This window comes from Diadema antillarum, unplaced genomic scaffold (assembly GCF_040938485.1).
Source record: "Diadema antillarum isolate AM-2024a unplaced genomic scaffold, OU_Dant_1.0 scf00000128, whole genome shotgun sequence".
Classification (NCBI taxonomy): domain Eukaryota; kingdom Metazoa; phylum Echinodermata; class Echinoidea; order Diadematoida; family Diadematidae; genus Diadema; species Diadema antillarum.
Genome location: NW_027271017.1, coordinates 5,355,381 through 5,377,886, shown reverse-complemented (window position 1 = coordinate 5,377,886; position 22,506 = coordinate 5,355,381). Strand labels below are relative to the sequence as shown.

The following is a 22,506-nucleotide window of genomic DNA, read 5'->3' as shown; positions in this document are numbered from 1 at the left end:
GATTACAAAACATTACACAAATACATGAGTGGAGCAATAATATTGTGCAATAATCATATCAATACAAAACATATAAATATAATAGTGGGTATTCTCCAGTAAACATGTGAGATAATAACGCAGGAGACTACTATCAAATGAGCGGTTAATTTTAAACTGAAAATGGATAGGGAGCATTGCGGCGTATAAGGAAGTAATGAAAAGAACTCAGAAAACGGCAAAACTAGACTCAGTGCTATTTTATCCCCCCCCCCCCCTCTCTCTCTCTCTCTCTCCAGCACCTTTCAACATTGTCATGACTATCGTTATATTATCATAACTCGCGAGGTTTAGTCACGAGGCTATTTGCTCATGTATATGGTATAGATTTATACCTCCGGTTTATATGCCAGTCATAAGTAAGCAATAATTGATTGATGAGTGTTGCTGCATACCGTTCTCTACATTGTTGAAACACACACACACACACACACACACACACACACACACACAACAAAACAAAACAAAACAAAACAAAAACTTACATGACTTGTAGGCGCCTATTGATGACGTGTACGCAGAGTTGATAAATTTGAGCTAAATCATTAGTTTACTTTTTTTAATCAAAACTACATCGCAAAAGATTAAAAAAATTGGGATGATGTCATAGGTTCTAGAATGAAAGATAATCACAGGCGAATGCTACTCATCCCTAAAAACCAGACGCACACATTATTGCGCTTAAACATCAACGTTGATTAGAGAACTATTTTTAGAGTTCCATTGAATCTGTGTGACTAACCCCTATGCCCCAAAGCATCATCTTTTGAGATAAAAATGGGCAGGATTAATCGAGACTCAATTCAGAGAAGGGAGCAAAGGGAGGAAGAGCTCATCATTGTTAAAGTTGTGCTTGGTAATTTTTATTATATTTGTTCTGTTTGTCATCGTTCTTAAATAGCGAGTAAGACTGGCGCACTTTTCTTCGAGAGAACACAATGTCCATATATGGTCATCTTGTTGAATCCCTCATTTGAACTGGCCCGTAACAATACGCAGGGTCAGTCACCATTTAAAGAATATTACGTGATTGGGCTCGAATCTTCGTTCCAGCAGGGCGGTGACACCTCCCTGGTTTCAGCTTGAGCAATTCGCTTCTTTTCAGTTGTAAATAAGTCTTTCTCATGCAAAAGAGGATGCTATTGGACTTCGAAACAAAGCACCATTTGGCCACACCCCTTTCGATGACCCTCAGGAGAAATCTCTACCGGTGTTCTCTCAAGCAAGTGTACAGAGTTGACCATACGCACCAGGACGTAACAGGAACTACGGTTCCGCTTCACCGGGTTTTTGCGAGACACTTATGCCTGAGTCACCGTCTTCACCGTCTTTGAGGTGACCAGTGTCAATCCCGAAAATCGATCGTTTGATTTGTAAGTGGGTGTTTTCCCCCCAACTCCACCCAATCTGGAAACCCCCTTGAGAGCAACGGGTCCTCGAAAATGCTTATAAAAGCACCCAGTCTGTACCATTTTCTTCAGACCTCTCACAATCGAAGGATCCGACTAGACATATCTCATTTGTCGACCCAAGACCAATCACAATAACATTAACACGAGAATATAATAGATATACAGGTGTATATATTTTTCTTTGGAAGTGTGCGCCAACAATTTGTCTCTAAACGAAGAAATTGAGCCAGTTTGATACAGTTTATATTGACGAGTTTGAATGTACTTGAGATGAAGGGCACAGCATCAGCTGTTCTGATCCTCGCTCTCTTCCTCATTGGGAGTGATGCGTTACCGGCAAGCGCAGGATACCTGAGACGACAAGAAAGGAACGCTCTTCCTCCTTCTGCTCAAATCAAAGTAAGTGCAGACTTGTTCATGGGGGGTCTTATATTTCAATTAATGTCTCCACATAAAGGTAAGAATACATTTGTATTCTCATGTCAAACACAATAACCATGCGTCGTAGTCAATGACTCTGAAAAGACGTAACCTTGTTATAATATACTTTTTTTTTCGTCAGATACGTTTCTTTGCCGTCTCGGCATGACACAAACGTCATCAATACATGCAGCATTCATTCTTCCGTCTATTAATCTTGTCTTTACTCATACTCGCACAATTAGTACTTTTCACATATTATGAAGATTACAAAGTAATGACACTAATAAAAAAAAAGTAATATATGTTTCAACAATCAATTGATTGCAAAACCTCAAACAGCCATACAACTGCGCTTTGAGGTTCTCTTACTTTCGGACTTTGTCGTGATATTGAGTAATGATTTCATTATGGCAAATTAACTGCATCTTTATGATTCTTTTAAAACTCACATGGCATGATGTATTTCCTTATAGTAACTTTCTCTCTGTGTAAGATGCCTTCGAGACATAAAGGAATTCTGGAATATTTTACATAATAGCAATATGTCCTAATAGCATCATTGTTTGTTTGTTTCACAAACAATCAGTAATCGCGCTCCATGGATTATGAAATTTGTGTAATATAGATTGGGTGACTAAGAATGTCGTTCTGTATGGTGTTTTGCATTCTTTTTTAAAGAAAATGGTAATTTTGTGTTACGACCTGTATTGAAAAGTTCATTCATGCTTGTTTATGTTTTTGCGTAAAGTGCTGACATTTCGTTTCTCGACAGCGTTTGTTGACTATTCGTAAGGTTAGATCAGTTTGCCACATGAAGTGTGCTAAAGTGTTAGATACCCTTCAAAGAGACGTTACGTACAAGATTCTAAAACACCTGACCCGCATACAAAGGGTAGTTGAGGGGGGGGGGGGGATTGGTGGGTGAGTTGTGTGCGTTATTTCGGGGTGGGGAGAGAAGGGCACGAAATTGGAGAAAATCATATTTTATTGTTGCTGACGTGCTACAAGTCTTGGGAGTGTGAAAAACTATTTTCATTTCTCGCTTCAGGTTAAGTAACGTTCACGCACCACTGGTTTGTCTTGCACACCGCATTTCCCTCTTATTTTCTTGAACCGTCACAAATCCTTATATCATTGGAAAAAAAAAGCACGTGACTCTGCTGTGATGTAAGTTGTGACTCTTACGTCATTCACGTTTTCTCATGTAAAACGTTTAACTTTGTGCCTTGTTTAGAACTACTGGTGTATTATTTTTTCATCAGTCAGGCAACTGTCTTCATTGTGGAGGAAAAGGTCAGTGAAAAGATGAATTAATTACTTACCAGGTTGGATTTTTCGTACTGAAAGTCAACAGAATTGCCCAGTTTTATAGGGGAAATCAAAATCATGCAGTGCAAATTGTCAAATTTAGGAATAGAAGTTGTTTGCCTGAAAAAAAAAGCAAATTAGGGAATATTAATCCTTTGTTTGACGACGAGTTAAATCTTTGAGGAGAATGAAAAGGCAAATGTATATAGATTGAGTGAATGCAAAAATATTTGTAGATCAGATCAGTGAAACTAGAGTAAAATTGGAAAAATCATCAAAAAATAACGACATATCAAGCTGATTTCACAAAATGTCATTTTTTAAGAAGAAGTAAACATTCCTTTCACTTGTTACTGACATGTGTTGAGGGTACTCGTAATGTTATTCCCGATGCATTCAGAAAGATGTGTAACCCAAGTTCCAAATTTCATCATACCTGAGAAAAGTTGAACTTTATGTTTAATTGGCTTTACTCATGCATTTTCCTTATATCGGCGTCCAACTGTATAGTCATGTAAAGTCTCCTTCTCCGACGATGGCGGCACCAAACATTTAAAAATTCACAACTTTCAACGCACTGTCCAACTTTCTCAAACTTAGCTCATGTGTTGTACTGATATTTCAACATTCTCTCTATCCACAAATTATATACAGTATTTGAGTTTCGTGTTTTAACACTAACACACACACACATAGCCGAAGGTATGCCACTGAGAGGAATCTTGTAATATTTTCTTGGATAAAACTGACATGATTGTGCGAGCCTTGACGAAATGGTGTCCCTGGATTTGAAAAAAAAAAGGACAATGAAAGGCAAAAGAAATGACAACGTCCGTGAAGAGGCACACCGAACTGACTTATCTAAAAGAGTCGGGTGCAATATCCATGAATGATAGCTCAATTACTCGACAAGCAATGTTATTATTCAGAAAATAACTCAGATTAAAGCATAAATGGTAACAAACAAATCATCAGGCTTATTTACCTTATCAATGTTTACATATGAACGATTTGGGTTCGAGACAGTCGAATGTTTTTGTCATGCTCGTTGATTTACTCAAACTTTTGTTGAGCAACTTGAGCTATCCATGTATGCACACTCTTTGAAACCTCCAAAAAGCTTCTTCTTTTTTGACACTCAGAGGTGCTACGATTTGCTGGGCAGCTCGTCCTCAATACATTACAAGATGATCCCTATGCAAGTCTCGCGGCACTAAGCATATCGACGCTTTGTGCTTACAAAATATTGCTTACCCAACAAGGCTTTTTCTTTTGTCTGGCTGTGTTGCTGGATCAAAAGCAGCATTTCGATTGTTATTTCCCCACGCCTTTCGGTACAGAAACGCTCTGGCATGATTTACTGATTTTAGTTCTCTCTATTTTCATGAAATACTCGCAACATTGGTACTTTGGTTACATTAACAAGAGGAATTCACCGTTTTTTATCAGGAGCGAGAATTACATTCCCTTTAAACGTTACAGTCTCTTCTCATTGCGAGGATACAATGCATTTTAGCAAAACAAAATTTTCTTTACGCAATTTTCAGGAGTGTATTCAAGAAATCATTTATTTGATGTGACAATGTTTTAGTAAAACAAGTCAGCAGAGTTATATCAAGGTCTGGATCAATACAGGCGAGACGCTTTCACCATTCTAGGCCTATAGTTACAAGCATTGTTCTTTTTCTCCACGTTGTCAGGGCGCTGTCGAAACACCAGTCGATGATGTTGGTACAGAGCCTCTACAAGACGCTGCAACTCAGGGACGACCCGAGCCACCGGAAGAAGAAGAGAGTGAGGGCGCCTTCCAGTCAGATATGATGCTGACCGATGCGCAGTGGGAAGCACTGAACGCAATGCTTAACAACCAAGAGCAGGCGAACGACGACAAGAATGATGAGGACGACGATGACGGTGAGGAGTCAAGGAGCAGGAAGAAGAGGAAGGCATGGATCTTTGAGAATTCGCGTTGGCCGCAAAAGATCGTTCCCTACGAGATCACAGCTTCATCAAGTAAGTACAGACAGTAACAAAGTATCTTGAGTAAGAGATATTCTGGTCTCACTAGCTTCATCCGTTAAAGACATATACATTATATTGGGTCAGAGGGATTCTGCTCCCACTAATATCCTGAAGGTGAGTGTGGAAGAGTTTTAGAAAGTATGACGTTTCAAGAGCATGTGCTGACTGATAGGAGTCTCTAGAATTGAAACACACACACACACACACACACACACACACACACACACACACATACACACACACCTTCCTGGACAAAACTAATAAGAGTTCATGTATCAGTAATCATCGTCATATCATAGCCATGACAACTGCTCCCCGTCATCATCTTGTTTGAATAACTGATGACTTATATGAAGAAACACAGAAACAATGCAACTTTGAAGCGACGCTTTTTATATACGGCAATCATGTTGAAAGCAAAAGCTGTATGATTACAGTACGTACGTATTTCAGTACACATTTTATTAAGTAAAAGACGGAGGAGTCAAGAGTGAAATATATAGACAAAGAATGACAATTTGTACTTGTAAGAAATATACAACTCTGACGTGAGTCCATTGCGATTCCATTTTCGTTGTCCTCTTTTATCTTGCATTGTCTGTTTTGTCTTCTCTTTTTCTTCCTCTACTTTCTCATTTCCCCCTTCCGCTTGTTTCATCTCATTCTTTGTCATGTTTGTGTCCTCCCATCTCTCCTCCTTCAGTTCCCGACACTAATGTAATACTTGCTGCCATGCAGCATTGGTCCGACAACACTTGCCTTCGCTTCCAGCCGTACTCCACTTCTCAGCGGGCAACACTGGGCCATGACGACAGGGTAATGTTTATCAAGGATTATCGCGGTTGCTGGTCCTACGTCGGTCGCATAGGTGGCGCACAGGCCTTGTCGATCGGGCAGGGATGCGCAAATGTAAGTCCACATGGTCCCCAATCCCTTTCGTTGTTACCAGTGAGATTATTAAATCATTATTCGGTGGACCTTTGCGCCAACTGATACATTCTCATTACGTTGTTGTTGTATTCTAAAGCATGAAATACTGCGGCAGATCGACAGTTAGAAGAAACAGTAGGGCCTACTCACATCACAGTAGATGTCGTAATGTGTGAGTGCGAAGGAATAGATCGCTGTCACGTGAAAGCATATTGCAACTCATTCAGAAAAAAAATCAGGAAAATTCAGGAAAAATTCACATCTGTCACTGTGAAATAGTGATATAAACTAACGATGACTGTAGAAGACTAAAATGGATTCCATTCTGGGAACATTGGAACTTTACAGTGTGTTTTTCGGTGATAAGAAGGATGTGTTCTGAGTGGCCCTGGACACCCGCTGATACATTCTTGGACGCCCCAGTCCCATGTGCACTTTCAAGGCGTAAGTTTGTCTTCATACCGTGATAATATGACATTTTGTTTGAAATAGCTCAGAAGTTCAACTTTCATTTCACTCGAGCTGCAGGAAAACAAACTGTTGTGTGGTCTTGCTCCTGTTTGGAAAACTCGTGCCCTCTACACAAATATCGAAATCTAGCAATCTTCCACTATCCCAGTAAAACAATATACTAACTATACTTATTGCTAGAAGGCATATTTGGTTCCGTGTGTGTGAACATTAGAGCATCATAGACATAGTATGCTCTGAGATGACCGGAAGTATGTGTCTAGAGTGGCCCTGCACAACGCCTGATCTTTGAACGCCATTAGTTCCATCTAAACTTTCATGACATTAGTTCCATCTACTTTCATGACATTTTGTTCGTGAGTATTTCATTTCTACCAAAATGGCGCCGACTACAAGGGAGAAGGCGCCATTAACCATTAACGAGGCTTCGGTCGACTTGGTGGCTACAAAGCTGAGCACGAACAAAGCATTCCTTACGTCCATTCAGGACGTAGTGAAAGAAGCTATCAGGAGTGAACTTGCCTCATTACACGAGACAATCGAACGACAGGAAAGCCGCATCATGGATCTTGAAAAGTCAGCGGAAAGTTCATTGAAAGAGGTTGCTGCCCTGTCGTCGAAGCTAGAGAGAAAGAATGAGGAGATCATCCATCTACAACAGACCTGTAATGACCTCGAACAATATTCACGAAGAAACTGCGTGCGCTTCTTCGGCATACCGGAGTCAAGGGGAGAGAACACTATATACAGAGATCATTTGTCACATCGCGAAAGAGAAACTTGGGATAGACCTACAGAAATCTGAGATAGATCGAAGTCATCGAGTCGGAACGAAGGATGTACGAAACAAAGCAGAGGGAACGGAGACAAAACAGAGTACAAATGCAAGAACGGAAAGTCACGGCAACAAAAAACATAGACCCATAATAGTGAAGTTCGTATCCTACCAAACAAAGAAAACAGTACTCACCGAGAGACGGAAACTGAAAAAAACTGGGATCGCTATCTACGAAGACCTAACAAAGAGAAACAAGCAACTACTCACCGATACAAAGGCCCACGATAAAGTTCTCACAGCATGGACCTCTGATGGCCGCGTTGTTGCGCTCATTGGTGCCTCCGGAGGGAAGACGATCACACGAGGGATCCGTGATCACAATGACTTGTGGTCACTACGTTAGTGCCTGTGCCCTTTCCTCCCCCCCCCCCCCCCACGTTATGCAATGATTACTATGATTGTACATTAACACTTCCTTCTATAATGACTTCGTACGCTTGTTCTTGCTGCTCCAAAAATGTGAGCAAAAACCAGAAAGCATTATGTTGTACTTATTGTAACCAATGGATTCATATCTCTTGCGGACATGTTACTCGTAAAAAATATGATGATGTTCAAGTATTATTTGAAAACTGGCAATGCCCAAAATGTACTTTACAGCACTTACCCTTTTGGGGTGAAGAATTTGACAGTCTCGATCAGTTTGATTCGTCTACTTGCCTTTCAACGGATACTCAAATAATCTCGGATAGAGAATTATATTGTATTTCTGATTTCCCGAATATAAAGGGTATTAAAATTGCTCATTTGAATATAAGGAGTTTGAAAAATAAGATGTTGGATCTCAAACAATTTTTGATAGAAAACCCTTATGATATATTTGGTATCTCCGAGACTTGGTTACATGATGATATCACTAACGACATGGTCTCAATAGATGGATTCAATTTTGAGAGACTGGATAGAAATGGTCACGGTGGAGGAGTTGGGTGTTATGTCAACAGCAAATTCTCATATGTACGAAGAAATGACCTAGAACGAAGCGAGAGTGAGATATTATGGTTGGAAATAAAGCGTGAAAACAGCAGTTCATTATATATCAGTATTCTTTACAGAAAGCCCGATGCACACAAGTCATTTTTTGCCACTCTCGAAGAGTCAGTTGACAAGGTATTATCCTTGTCAAATAACGTCATGATTTTGGGAGATTTCAATTGTGATATGACCACGAAAAATAATTTATCAAAGAATATTTTAGAGTTTTGTGCCACTACACAAATGAGACAAATCATCGAAGAACCAACCAGAGTAACACCTCGTAGTAAGTCTCTGATAGACTTAATACTTACTTCGCACTCAATGAAAATAGTCAAGTCAGGCGTACAGTGTATTGGCTTCAGTGATCACTCTTTGATTTTTTCAGTTATCCAAGGTAAAAGCCGCCCTTTTTCACCAAAGATCAGCAAAATTAGATCGTTTCGTTTCTTTGATGAAGAGATGTTTAAAAAAGACTTAAATGGCCTAGACTGGAGTTCATTTTACTCAGGAGAAAAATCCGTTCAAGAATTATGGGATATGTCCAAATCTATGTTTAGCTCATTGAGCAATAAACACGCTCCGATTATTTCAGTTAGAAGAAAACAAAGAGGAGTCCCTTGGATAACAGAAGAATATATAAAGCTGGCCCGTGAACGTGATTTCTACAGAAAAAAGTTCAGAAAAACTGATTCTGAATCTGACTGGCAAAAATTTAAGTTTTATCGAAATAGAGCTAATAATTTGAATAAACGTTTAAAACAAGGTTATTATAAAGAAGCATTTTCATCGTGTGGCAATGATGTTCATAGAAATTGGAAGATTTTACGGAATCTCTTGCCAAATAAAAGAAGTGAAACAGAGCTCAAGCTCCTTGTAAATGATGAAGTAGTGAATGATGGCAGTACGGTAGTGAATATTCTTAATGAAGCTTTTAATAACGTGTGTGAAAGGTTTAAAAATAACACCAAGTCCTCAGATATAAGTGTCAACACTATGGAAACTTTGGCTCAAGTAAGCACAGAGTTCCAATTCAAAGAAATATCTGTTGAATTTGTAAAAAATGAACTGCTTAACATTAATTGCAAAAAAGCTATGGGTATTGATGGCCTACACCCAAAACTGTTAAAATTGTCAGCTGGTTATATTTGTGAACAGATAACTTTTATATTCAATCGCTCATTACAAACATCTCAAATTCCGGCAGAATTTAAAAAAGCTCGAATCACACCGGTACATAAAGGTGGAACATATGATATTAATAATTTTCGACCAATATCGATACTTCCCATTTTATCAAAAATTTTAGAAAAAGCAGTACATGAACAGTTGTATACTTATCTAAATGAAAATAAATTATTATCTTCACAACAGTCTGGATTTAGGCCATCACATTCGACCGCAACATGTGTAACTGATATAGTTGATTTTTTGTTAGAAAATATGAACAGGGGACATCTTACAGGGGCAATATTTTTGGATTTGAAAAAAGCGTTTGATGTGATTCCCCATGGTAAGATTCTGGAAAAAATGACCTATTATGGTATTTCAAGTCGAGAGTATAATTGGTTCAAATGTTATTTTCATGAAAGATTGCAGTGTGTATCTGTGAATGAATATACAAGTGATTATGTAGTTATGAAATCGGGGGTACCCCAGGGGTCCATCCTTGGTCCTCTGATCTTTTGTTTGTATATCAATGATATTTGCAATTTGAAATGTAATGCTTCTACTAAATTGTCCTTATATGCGGACGATACTGCAGTGTTTACTAATGGACTCAATTTTTTACAAATTCAAAAAACTCTTCAAAATGATTTTGACTTAATTACACGATGTTTGGAATGTAATGAATTGATACTGCATTCTGAGAAAACTAAAGTAATGTTTTTTGGTCCGAAAAGAAAATTGAGAAATAAAGTACCTGTAATAATGTACAATGATATTGTATTAGAAACCATTGATACTGTTAAATATTTGGGAGTTATATTAGATTCCCAATTATTGTGGAATGATCATATACTGCATGTACGTGGAAAGATATCTCGAGCAATAGGATGCATCCGTCGTATAAAAAATCTTTTACCCAAAAAAATGCTGATCAATTTATATTTTGCTTTTATATTGCCACATATTGATTATTGTTGCACGGCATGGGGTAGTTGTTCTAAGACTAATGTGCAGAAATTACAAAGAATGCAGAATAAATATGCGCGCTTAGTACTTAATGTTGATTGTTATACTCCGCAGTGCTCTCTACTCACCACTTTAAATTGGCTCTCTGTTGAAGAAAGAATCAAGTTACAATATTGCATACTCACCTTCAAAATCCGTCATAATCTGGTACCTATTTATTTAAATCCTCTAATCACTTCTTATTCAGCTAATTATTACAAAGCACGATACTCTAAGAATTGCACTCTATCAATACCTTACCCGAAAACCGAATATAAGAAACGTTCCTTTTCGTACACCGGTAGCTCTCTTTTCAACAAACTCCCCATTGAAGTACAACTGTCTTCGTCATTGACTATATTCAAAACAAATTGTTTAAGATTTATCCGCATGCTTTAACTTTTCTCTTCCAATGAATCCAATAAGACCTCTTTTTCTTTTTTTTACATTGTCACACCCACTGGACTTTTTTCTTTGTTTTGTTTGTGTTTATATACTATTCCCTTTTCTAAATCGTTAAGGTTTTAGTTTTTATGTATACATGTAACAGATGTGTAGTTAAGTTGATTTCTTTTGTTTGTTTATGTCACTGATCGGTAATTGTGTGAATCATGTTACTACAAATGTATTTTTTGTTTTATTTTGTGTATATACAGGGCGCCATAAAGCAGTTAGCAAACTGAATGTGCCTACCCTGTATTGTTTTTAAAAGAAAACATGAATAAATAAATAAATAAAAAGCCCTGTTGGACATTTTCCAGTGTCTTTAAGGCGAGGAGATATAATGAGATACAATTCTGTCATAAACCGCCTGTTGATCATGCAGCCTAGTATTAATGTAGGAATTAAGACAATGACTTTGGAAAGAAATGCTCAACTGCGGACTTTTTCTTCTTCTTGTGGTAAATTAACATCTTGACGTCTCTTCTAGTAATTGAGTGATGCTTTAAGATCAATGATTCTTGCGTCGAGTTGTTTTTAGTGCCCTTCATCGACGTATATACACGATGATTATTCAGTATGCAGAGCAATATAGCCATGATAGATATCATGGGCATCCCACGTACCCGAGTACTTATGGCCTTGATTTTTATCACGGCAATTACTTTACACAATGAATGATGGCTGTTTATCTACGTCGATGAAGAACAATTTGTCATTCAGTTACAAGTGATCCTTTGTTATCATGACTGTTTCCCCTGGACGGTGCACAATGCACGTACGTGGTGTTTAACCAGCTTTGGAGGGGTCCATTCCAAGTAATCATCATTTTCAACTGAATACACGGTCATTACTATTGTAAGACCAAAGCAAAAATATGTATATACATAAATATATATTCATTAGTTTAAAAATGAATTCTTGATTTCCACGTCATGTCGCAGGTCGGAACCGTCTCCCATGAGATCGGTCACGCCATCGGATTCCACCACGAGCAGTCGCGACCCGACCGCGATAACTACATCAATGTGCACTGGGAAAACATCCACGAAGGCAGCGAGAGGAACTTTTACCGGTACAGCTGGAGTCAGGTGACCACGGAAGAAGTTCCCTACGACGTCGGTTCTTTGATGCACTACGGAATGAACGTAAGTTAGCCCTCTATTGATCTAGGGATTAGGGAACCACATCACCAGCCTCTTTCTCACCCCTTTCTGTTTCCGAGAAGTCCAGAGAGACCTAAGATTGTAGGAATGTTTTTAAAAAGTCACTGTCGGCCATACATACACCACACCAGTCCTACCAAATAGTACCACTATACACCCGATGGTGGACTCTGTACTTATCAAGAAGAAGGAGGAGGAGGAAAAGAAGGAGGAGGAGAAGGAGAAGGAGAAGAAGAAGAGAAATATCGGCAGCGAAACTCATTCACAATCATATAGTCAAGTTTAGCATTTGACTGCCATTTTCTGTCTTTTAAATCATCAGTACTTCTCCAAGAATGGCCTACCCACGATAACCACCAAGGACCCCGCCCTCTCCGGTCTCCTTGGCAACCGGGATGCCCTTACCTTCAACGATATCAAGCTGGCTAACATCATCTATGACTGCAACGGGCACTGCACCGCCTCGTTGGTGTGTCTCAACGGCGGCTATCAGGGACCGGACTGTGGCTGCGTGTGTCCTCCAGGCTTCCACGGAACCTTCTGTCAAACCGGTGACGAGCCCGTCGACCCCGAAGAATGTGTTTTCACTTTCACTGAAGCCTCCGGCGAGATACGATCCCCAAACTATCCCAACAACTACAACGATATGACAGACTGCACCTACAGAATCAAGGTGAAAGTGTAAACATGCTTAAAAGAAGTTTGGCTGAAGTTATATCGTAACTATGTCCGACATGAAGGGAAATGGTTATTTGCGTGAAGGTTTATGGAAACTTCTAACTACGCTTTTGTAAGCTGCAGAGAGCAAGGACCACCATTTTAATTACGTGGTTGGGGGCCTTTTACATACATCATGTGCATGAATTAGGACTGAATATGCGAAGTAGACCTATAGCTTTTGGTCAAGGAACTGTAGGAAAATGTCATAATTGTCATTGACGTATGCATATATATTGGTAAAGCCACGTCATAATATGTGGTGCATGAAATAATTCACTGATCTTCATTCAAAATAATCGTTATAGAATCATCGTACACATGGCTATGTTAGAGAATGGAGTATGATCATAACTATCAATCACAAGTAGGCTATAGTAAAAAAATCGCGAACTATTAACAACGGTTAAATTACAACAGCAAGCCATTCACAACTCGGCTTGTTATGTGCGCAACAAAGTAGGGTACCTATGTCATGTTCAGTGACATTTCAAACGCAACGTGGACAAAGTTATTCAAATCCAGAATAAGCATGAACCATGCTCTTACCAGGGACAGGAGGTGTTATCCACTACATTGATACTTTCATTATTATCCAGGGCGGTAAGGACTCATCGATCACGATCATATTTCGCGACTTCGATCTCGAGGATCACGCCACTTGCGACTACGACTATTTGGCCGTCCAGACTGGAGACAACAGCGGACAAGGTGCCAAGTACTGCGGCAGCACCTTTCCCCCTGCTCGCTACGTGAGGAACGACGAACTTGTTCTTACATTCCACTCGGACCAGTACGTGAACGGGCGAGGTTTTCGCATCTTATACTTCATCTACGGAAGGCTGATTACAGAAGAAACCACAACACTCCCACCAACGACGACGATAACGACGACGACGGAACTACCTGAAGTCATGACTACGGAGGGTGACGATTCTGGAGGTAAGACTAGGTTTTATATTGAAATCTTTGACAGCACCGCAACCGCGGTATCGCTCAAAGGCAATATCAGCAAGACTGAAACTGAAACTGTTTTGGATAATTTCTTGTAGAATTTAAGCAATAATCATGATAATAATAAGATCTTATTTACCCAGGGTAGCTTCCTCAGTGTTGCCAGTGCTCTACCAGAGAGCCCTGACGTCTTATCCATGGGACGTAAGCACTGGGTGGGATTCGAGCTAGGGTCCTCCGATCGGGAGTCGGGAGTCTCATCCACTACGCCACAGCGCCCCACAAAAGCAGATGAGATGTATCCAAGTTGAAGATTTCCTGTTGAAAACAGAATCTAGGTTTATGATTTACCATCAGACGTTTTAACTGGCAGCTCGTTCTCGAATCGTCTATCCTTATTCTTTGCTTACGTTCATTCAGATCTTTTACTGAATTTTCAATAGGCACATCTAAACAATTCTCCCATTTCTATCAAAGTCGAAAGGCTCTATGTTAAGCAGATTATATGTTTGTTCTCACTACTGGACAATCCATTTGTGATCGTTTGTTTCTTGGGTTCTATTTTCAGTGTAGAGAACGTATGTTGCTGATATCAACATTCGATGTGATTTTGTTTTTCTTTCATCGCAGGATTTGTGGGAACGTGTGGAGGATACTTCGGAGCACTCTCAGGCATGATCGCGTCTCCTCAGTACCCCACCGGCTACCCGAACAACAATGTTTGTCTCTATACCATCCAAGTACCGGCCGGGCGTCGAATCGAATTATCATTTCATGAACTCGACATCGAATACACGGGGCAGTGCACAGGAGATTTTCTCAGCGTGGACATCGGCGATGGAATCGACGTGCCAATGAGGTGAGCAGCTTCCTTAGGACTCATTGCACCGTGACTTAAATTTTGGATCCTAAATGAACTTGATATAATAACAAACATTGGATCAAGTAAAGTCACGATGATATTCATTGCCATTACGTTCCATAACGAAAGGAAAGATCTAATTTGTTTTTCGCTTAAAACAAAGGCCATTGCCGATTTCAACAAACCAAAAAATATCAAAATAACTAAAATCAATGAACTTGGTGAATGGTTTTGATTGATATATATCATAATCCCACTTTGTTTACCCTGATTTTGATCATTAAAGGCCACACATTCGATAACTATCTTTTTCTTCAAAAAACTTTACTATTATAAACTCAGGATGAATAGAACTGAATATCTCCATTCTGGCATTCATGTGTAAAAATCAACATATCGATGAAGCATATTCGAAATTCTGTAATGTCTTCTGAGATGTGTAAACAGTGGATTGACTTACAGACGTTTAGTAAAAAGAATGCCCTTGCGGAGTTGTGCGGGTGACTGTTAGTGGTTACTGAATTTAATCATGACACCATAGAACCAATGTCCATAAAAAACGGACCGTTTACACCCATGATTGGACCTCAAATGTTTGACAGTGCTTACTTGTTTTTTGCCCCCCTTTTTTTTGGGGGGGGGGGGAGGGAGGTGTTGGTGGCTTGGAGTGTTTTAAGCATAATGTGTTATCATACAAATACTAAGCCATTTGAAATATGATAAAGTAGCAAATCTAAGCCAGCCTTAAATATATATATATATATATGTATATATATATATATATATATATATATATATATATATATATATATATTTTGTGTGAATAGAGATACGTAATGATTTCTAAGCAGAAATGATGTTCAGTAAAATATTCAATGCATCAGACTCCGTTATTCATCGCAATGGTGGTATTTGTCGATGGGCTGTATACAAGTCTGTCAATATGACTCTTACATTAAAAAATTTATTTCTACCGTTAATATATTTTCAGGCTCTGTGGATCCGACACGCCAACTGGTTCGATAATATCGATGGAAAACAAAATGATGCTACGACTTAACACCGACTCCAGCGGCAGTAGGAGGGGCTTTGCAGCAATGTATAGATCCGTCAACCTTTAACTGAACTACTGACAAGCATGCATGAACGATATGTTGATTTTATCAACTATCATAATATATGCCGTTGAAGGCATTGAAATTTACCTAGCGTGCCATTTTGATTGTAAAACCATGGTCGTACAGTCAAGGCCACTGAAAACGATTTTTCAAAAAGAATTACCACCACTCACTGCGGGAGTTGCGGTTTGTGTGTTTGTGTGCGCGCGCGCGTGTGTGTTCTTATTTTTGTTTTGAACACATTCTCCGAGTCAATTAATTACAGATATTGACTTGTTACTCTGGTCGTTACATCGACAGAGCTATCTGAATGTTGCGATCATGAGACTGAGTATAAAGATCAAGAAGTAAACATTCATAAGCGCCCAATCGTAAAGACGTGCAGAATGTCATTAAACTCTGTAGCCTGCAATCGTTCATATCCCAAGCAAATCAAATCAGTAAGTTACCCGCTGTTTTGTAAAACAGGACAGTTACAAACGACTAGAACAAGAAGCAGTTGCTTTAACTTATTCATTCATGCAATCTTTGAAACAGTTCATTCTTCGGTAAGTACTGATGTACGTAATAATATTCTCAGTGAGAATGACTATTTATTATGCTAAATTATCCTAACTCTGTCAATCTGTCTCCGTATTTCTGTAAGAATACAGTATATATGTTTCGACTGTCAGATTGAACTATTCAAGTAAAGATTATTACTGCCATGAGTACGTTCTTTTGTAGTTTTTGCTTTCGTAACATTTTGTTGCTAAAACTGTAACAACAAGGCTGTATTCACGGCCTCTCTGAAAAAAACAGTGCCTCTCTGAAAAACAACTTTACCTGGCTGATCGAGGGCATTTTATCCCGTGATTAAATAGAATAAATAAAACAAACAAACAAACAAAAGTTATTTTGAAGATTAGTTCGCCTGTTTCGTTGATACGTTAATCATTAAGCCATTCCAAGTGCCATGCCCCTTGGCGGCCGCCTATACAATGACTACAAAGTTAGTAATCGGCCCACTTCTTGCTGTTCTTAAACGCTCCAAAGACTAACAAACATTATTCTGCATTATCAAATGAATGCGCAGTATCTGGTGCTATCAACCAGAAACTATGTCTATACAATGTGCAGAAATCTTTGAAGTCTTCCATGACGGTATACGTTGAGTCGTATGAGGCTTAAAGGAGACCTCCCAATGATTTTCAGATTTTTTCATTTAAACAGCTATGAATTAGATCTACTGAGGACAGAGTTTCAGAATTTATGATAATCCAGATGAAAAATGAGAATACTTTCCAAATTTAGAACAAATTGCAATGAACAAGGATGATGACATGGCAGAGTCACCATAAGAATGCATGAGTTGGGGCTCAAGGAAGCAGAACAAAAGAAGAAGGCATGCATAGAATATACACAGGTGAACTCGCAAGCAAGCGGTATTGTAATGGGAATTACACTGCTACATTTCTGAAATATGTGAGCCTCCTATGTCATCATCCTTGTTCAGTGTAATTTGTTTAAGGTTTTTGAAGTATTGTTTCTGTGCTCAAGAACCACAATAAATTCCACAAATCTATACATGGAGTTGTTGATTTATGTACTACATGATGTGAAATTATGAAAATCGTCTGGAATGTCCCTTTAAGGGTACACCATTCTCGCTTGCCGACACATCGAGTGGGTAGGCCCTTGCACCCATCCAAAGAAACGCACGTATGTCTGTTGCAGATGTTGAAGATAATTATGTGCAGTCATTGTGACTGCACAAATACTGCTGCTATATCAGCAAACTGTAACTATGGACTAGTTTTCACCGACCATCTCCCAAAAATTTAATTTATGTAACAATAGAAGTATTTGTCTCAAGAGAGAAACTTTAGAGGACAGTACATTCAAGCGGCACAACCGTTACTGGAGTATCTTTATGCCAGTTTATGATCAAAATGTCCTGCAGTTTTGTAACCATTTATCTGTTAGTGGTAAGACAGCTTTTCACGACGAAGGGCTGTATTTGTCAACTGTGACCATGCATGTCTGAGTGATTGTGATTAGGCAGGTTACCGCTATGGTGAGGGTAATACAGCAATTTCGTGCCGGGGATTTTTCAGTGGCAGCTGTATGCAGGTGGTCGCTAAGATAGATTTGACTGTATTTGCATAATCATACACAGAAAAATTCTGTTCTTTCAGCACAGATAAAGTCAGTCCACTGTCAAAGAGAAAACAAGTGATTGGTCAACTCTCTGTCCAAAAACTAAAGAATGCTGCGAAACAAACTTTCAGTAACGAGATCCCCATTGCTAAAGCTGACAGTTACAGTAGCTCGTGTCATTATGTCCAATTTCACCGAGATTCAAAGTCATTTGATTCTATAACTTCTCCCTCAAAAGTGCACCCGTTGTAGAAGTTAGTGTTTTATCCTGTGAAACTTCGACGATGTGTCTTTCCCGCGCACGCGATTGTTACATTTTGTTCATGTAAAGTGATAAGGTCTGAAAACAGATCGCTCCATCGCTGATTTCCGATTGTTCCTCCGGGAACTCCATATGATAGCTTGAATAGCAGCAGAGGGGAATGTGAGGTCATTGCTGATACCCAGGTCCTGTGGCACTCCAGGAGACAGTATTTTAAAGTGGACGTATACACAGTTCAGATGACCAAGGTGCTAACTCGTAAAGTCCTGTACGTGGGACGTCGCCATCTATGCCATGTACATAATTATTGCTAGTCTATTTATTCTCTGCAAGCTGAAGAATGCAGTTTATTCTTTCCTAGGCGGATTCTGACATTTCCAGCAAACTTTTTCATGAAACCAATGTTTCTTGTGTGGCTGGTAACTTATTTAGTTGTTTGTTTTGTTTGTTTTTTTTTGCGTGTGTGTAAAAGCAAGGCTGGACCATGCGAAATAAACCACAACGTATACTCGTCTGAAACTATGAATGAGTAATATTCTGTTGACTTTTTGTTCAGAAGAGGAGAGAGACAACAATGCAAGAGACAGATACAGGAGTGTGTGTGTGTGTGTGTGTGTGTGTGTGTGAGCAAGAGAAGAGAGGGCAAGGAAAGATTAAAGGTCGTGTTTACCTTTGGGAGCAGTGATAAAAAAAATTTCAAGATATCACATTTGATGCATAATGTGTATAGGTCAGTTGTATCACAAAACATCCTACCATATATATATATATATCTTTTTTTTTTCAATAAAGCATAAAATTTAAGGAGATATCACATTCTCATTAAACCATAACTGTATACGGTCTAGTCTGGAAACAATTTTCATCATAACTATTGTTTACATTTTGTATATCTAACAATACTTAACATCGATTATACTGGTTCAAATTTTTACATTGGTTGTTTCTACCTCTAACTCACATTTCAGAACTATTTTGAAGCACTATGCCGGGTTTTTTGTTTCATCTGCAAATGGTAAATTATGCCTTTAAAGGAGAGAGGGTGTGGGGGAACGGTGGGAGAGGGATAAGCCTGGAAAACACCATGTACCCATGTAGTAAGACAGAACCCCAATTTCATTTCATCAGCAGCTCTCATTAGACCCTTGTTTAGACGAAATAATCAAAGGGGTATCATTTTTCAAGTTTGTTGCCATGGTAAAAGCGCATTATTGGCTCAAGATCAGGTAAATAGCTTGCGGACCGAACTTCTCCAGGTTTCAAGCGATTCAAACAAAATTTAGCACACATGTTGAGCTCAATGTGAAATTGGGCAAGACATATCAAGGGAAGTGGAAATTGCGTTGCCATGGTAACAGCACATTACGCCTTATCAAGGTGTTAAGATCTGAGTCTTGTGAATGGATGCAATTTGAGCAATTTTGATTTTCTTAGCGAAGGTACAGGTACTTATGTATAAACATTGAATTTAAAGGAATGGATAGTGCTGGTGGAGATGACGATTAATTGGGCTTTTAATTTTTTTGCGAGATATCAAGAAACCACTTATAAAATAGTACAGAGCATACCATTCTATAAAGAGGAATTCAAAGTTTATTTCATGAAAATCAGTTTTGGAATGGCTGAGACATCCAAAAACAAAGTAAAACAAAGCGATCATAATAAGATGTGGGCCCACAATTTATTATAAGATTGCTCTATTTCGAATATCTCAGCCATTCCAAGACCAAATTTCATCAAATGAACATGCAATGAATTACTACTGGAATTACATGCTCTTTCATATTTCATGAGACGTTTCTCGTTATCTCGTTACATGTGATGCAGAACCCCTTGGCAGAGCAGTTCCGAGTGAGCTGAAATGCTACCCTGCTAAAAGAAAATGGAATATGTGAATGAATAAATGAATAAATAAATAAATAAATAAATAAATAAATAAATAAATAAATGAATGAATAAATAAATAAATAAATAAATAAATAAACAAATAAATAAATCTCACCGAAAAGTGTTAGAAACGTGAGGTTAGGTCTTAACCAAAACTATCGATCCCTTTTAATAAGGCAAGCTGGCTTCAAAAGGTAAGTTCCTCCGGAAGACTTGAGATTGCAGCACAAAGATCAGAGTCATATAAGGACCAGCAGGGAGATTGGCATACACTGCCTTGCCTCAAGTTTGAATCCAGAATTACTCCAAATGGAAAGAATTTAAATATCCAACGTAGTTCCTGTTTCACTGGAGGAAATTCCTGACGAAGGCATAGTCCTCAAGTTGTTGGTCTGTGCAGATGAAAAAAAAAAGAGGTGAAGTTGAGCTGAATTTCAGACTAAGAAATTACAAGACTCTATTCAAGGACGCCACGCTTGTAATGGTTTTTCATGTTATTCTTCCATATTGAATCCTCTCATTTTTTCTCTTTCCGTCTATTATACTTCAACATCAATCTATCGAGAGACTAATTATTGCACTTATGTAATACATTGATCGATTGCGTGTGTCAGCCAATAAAGCATTGTTTTCTCATTTTCCTATGGTATTGATCTATTCATTTTTACAAAAGGATAACACTGGACATGCAAAATGTTATAAAACAATCCGTAATGTTATGAGTAAACTCAATAGCATCCGACAGTTAGTGCATTTTCATCATCGTATTTTCGTTCTTTAATCCTATTCCACTGATTATATCCGAGCTACATTTAATATGAAGAGTAGTCCTATATCTATCTCACCATACTTAGATTTTTTTCTATAAACTATTGGTTTTATCTATAATCTCAAACTATTTGGATACATGAATATGATAAACCAATTTGAATGCAGAAAGCTTGTAAAACCTCACACGGCACCAGTGCTGAGATCTATAACTTTTTCACCAAAGTCACTGTCAGCACATGACATGTTACGGGACTGGTCCTAAAATGGTTTATATAGGTTACAAACAATGTTTTGGTTATTAGCCCACATTACAAACGGCAAAGAAATGAATAAACGAAACAGTTAACGGACAAATCATAGTACAAAAATATAAACACACAAAGTAAACGGAAAATTATAGTAAGATGAATGATTCAAACTGTTTTATTACATAAGTGCTTTAGATTAAAGGATGAAAGATGGATTTGTATCTTGTTTTTGTATTTGTAATTTTTTGTCTAGTGGCATAATTACATTTGGGAAAAAGGAACGGATGGTGGCAAATTCCCAGCCATTCTAAACAATAAGATCCGATGGATGTCGTAACATCCAGGTTATGACCCGAGTATTGATTATGATAATGCGTGGACTGATTAATTGACATACCAGGAACGATGCCACGAGCGGTGCTCGCTAAAATAAGAATCGCCCTTTTTACATGGTCCAGGTCTTATCGAGGGAATCCTTGACGAGTAGTTGCTTCACAGTTCGGTGTACTTTGAACGGTGTACTTTGAATAGATTTTTACAATGTTTTAAAATAACTCTTATTATAGGCTCTGATTCTTTGTGATCATCTGCAACTTGTATATTTGTCGTGAAAGGCTCTCTAAATAGATAGATTTGGATATGCTAAATTATTTTTGCATTTCGTTTTTCGAGTGATCTACGCTTTACTGGCTACAGCTTTTCAGTTGATCTCTCTTGCTCATCGATTTTCCTTTTGTTGCCACTACAAAGTATGCGCTGTTTACATTCATTCGTTCATGTGTAGTAAAGGAAACTTTATGGTCTCCATTGCTTACTAACTGTAAACAATATCATATAAATTAATGTATACTTTGCATTTTTATAGTTTTTTCTGTCGGATGGAAATAAAAACTCAATTGAATTGAATTGAACTGAACTGAACTGAATGCTCGTTGAGTTTACACTGTACCTATAACCTATGAAAATTATCGCTGATCAACGGACATGGGGGCACGGACATGCAAAGTAACAATTCACTGCCCCTTTTTTTTTACCCATGCTTTTCATGGATAATAATTTCAGCGTAGGAGTAAGTGTAGGAGTAATATCCCGTTTACATCGAACAATAACGTGCAACAGACAAACCTCCGAAGGTTGTGTAGTCTCTATAACGTCCTCCGTTGCCAGTATGAACGATCGCGGGACGAGTCAAACTAAACGAGGGATCAAAAAATATATATATCATATACATGAAGTGATCGTGATGAAAGGTCAACGGTCAACATCAAAGGTATCTGAACTTTGGCAGGAATGACATTTCCTGGCATTACAATAACATTATTGCACAATGCAATAACATTATCAGGTA

At 38.5% G+C, this 22,506-nt stretch overlaps 1 protein-coding gene across 1 annotated transcript; it reads left to right on the top strand.

Moving 5' to 3' along the window:
- The first annotated feature begins 1,721 nt into the window (after nt 1-1,721).
- On the top strand, nt 1,722-15,854 carry LOC139720507 (blastula protease 10-like). Its single transcript, XM_071631860.1, has 8 exons — nt 1,722-1,850; nt 4,883-5,195; nt 5,908-6,113; nt 11,979-12,182; nt 12,523-12,873; nt 13,517-13,859; nt 14,502-14,730; nt 15,725-15,854. Exons 1-8 carry the CDS (start codon nt 1,722-1,724, stop codon nt 15,852-15,854), a joined length of 1,905 nt encoding a protein of 634 aa, XP_071487961.1.
- Nucleotides 15,855-22,506: the final 6,652 nt, after the last annotated feature.

Coding starts and splice junctions, on each gene's coding strand:
- LOC139720507 (XM_071631860.1), top strand. CDS start 1,722: ATGAAGGGCACAGCATCAGCTGTTCTGATCCTCGCTCTCTTCCTCATT. Junction 13,860..14,501: donor GGAGGGTGACGATTCTGGAG/GTAAGACTAGGT, acceptor CTTTCATCGCAG/GATTTGTGGGAACGTGTGGA. Junction 14,731..15,724: donor GGAATCGACGTGCCAATGAG/GTGAGCAGCTTC, acceptor ATATATTTTCAG/GCTCTGTGGATCCGACACGC.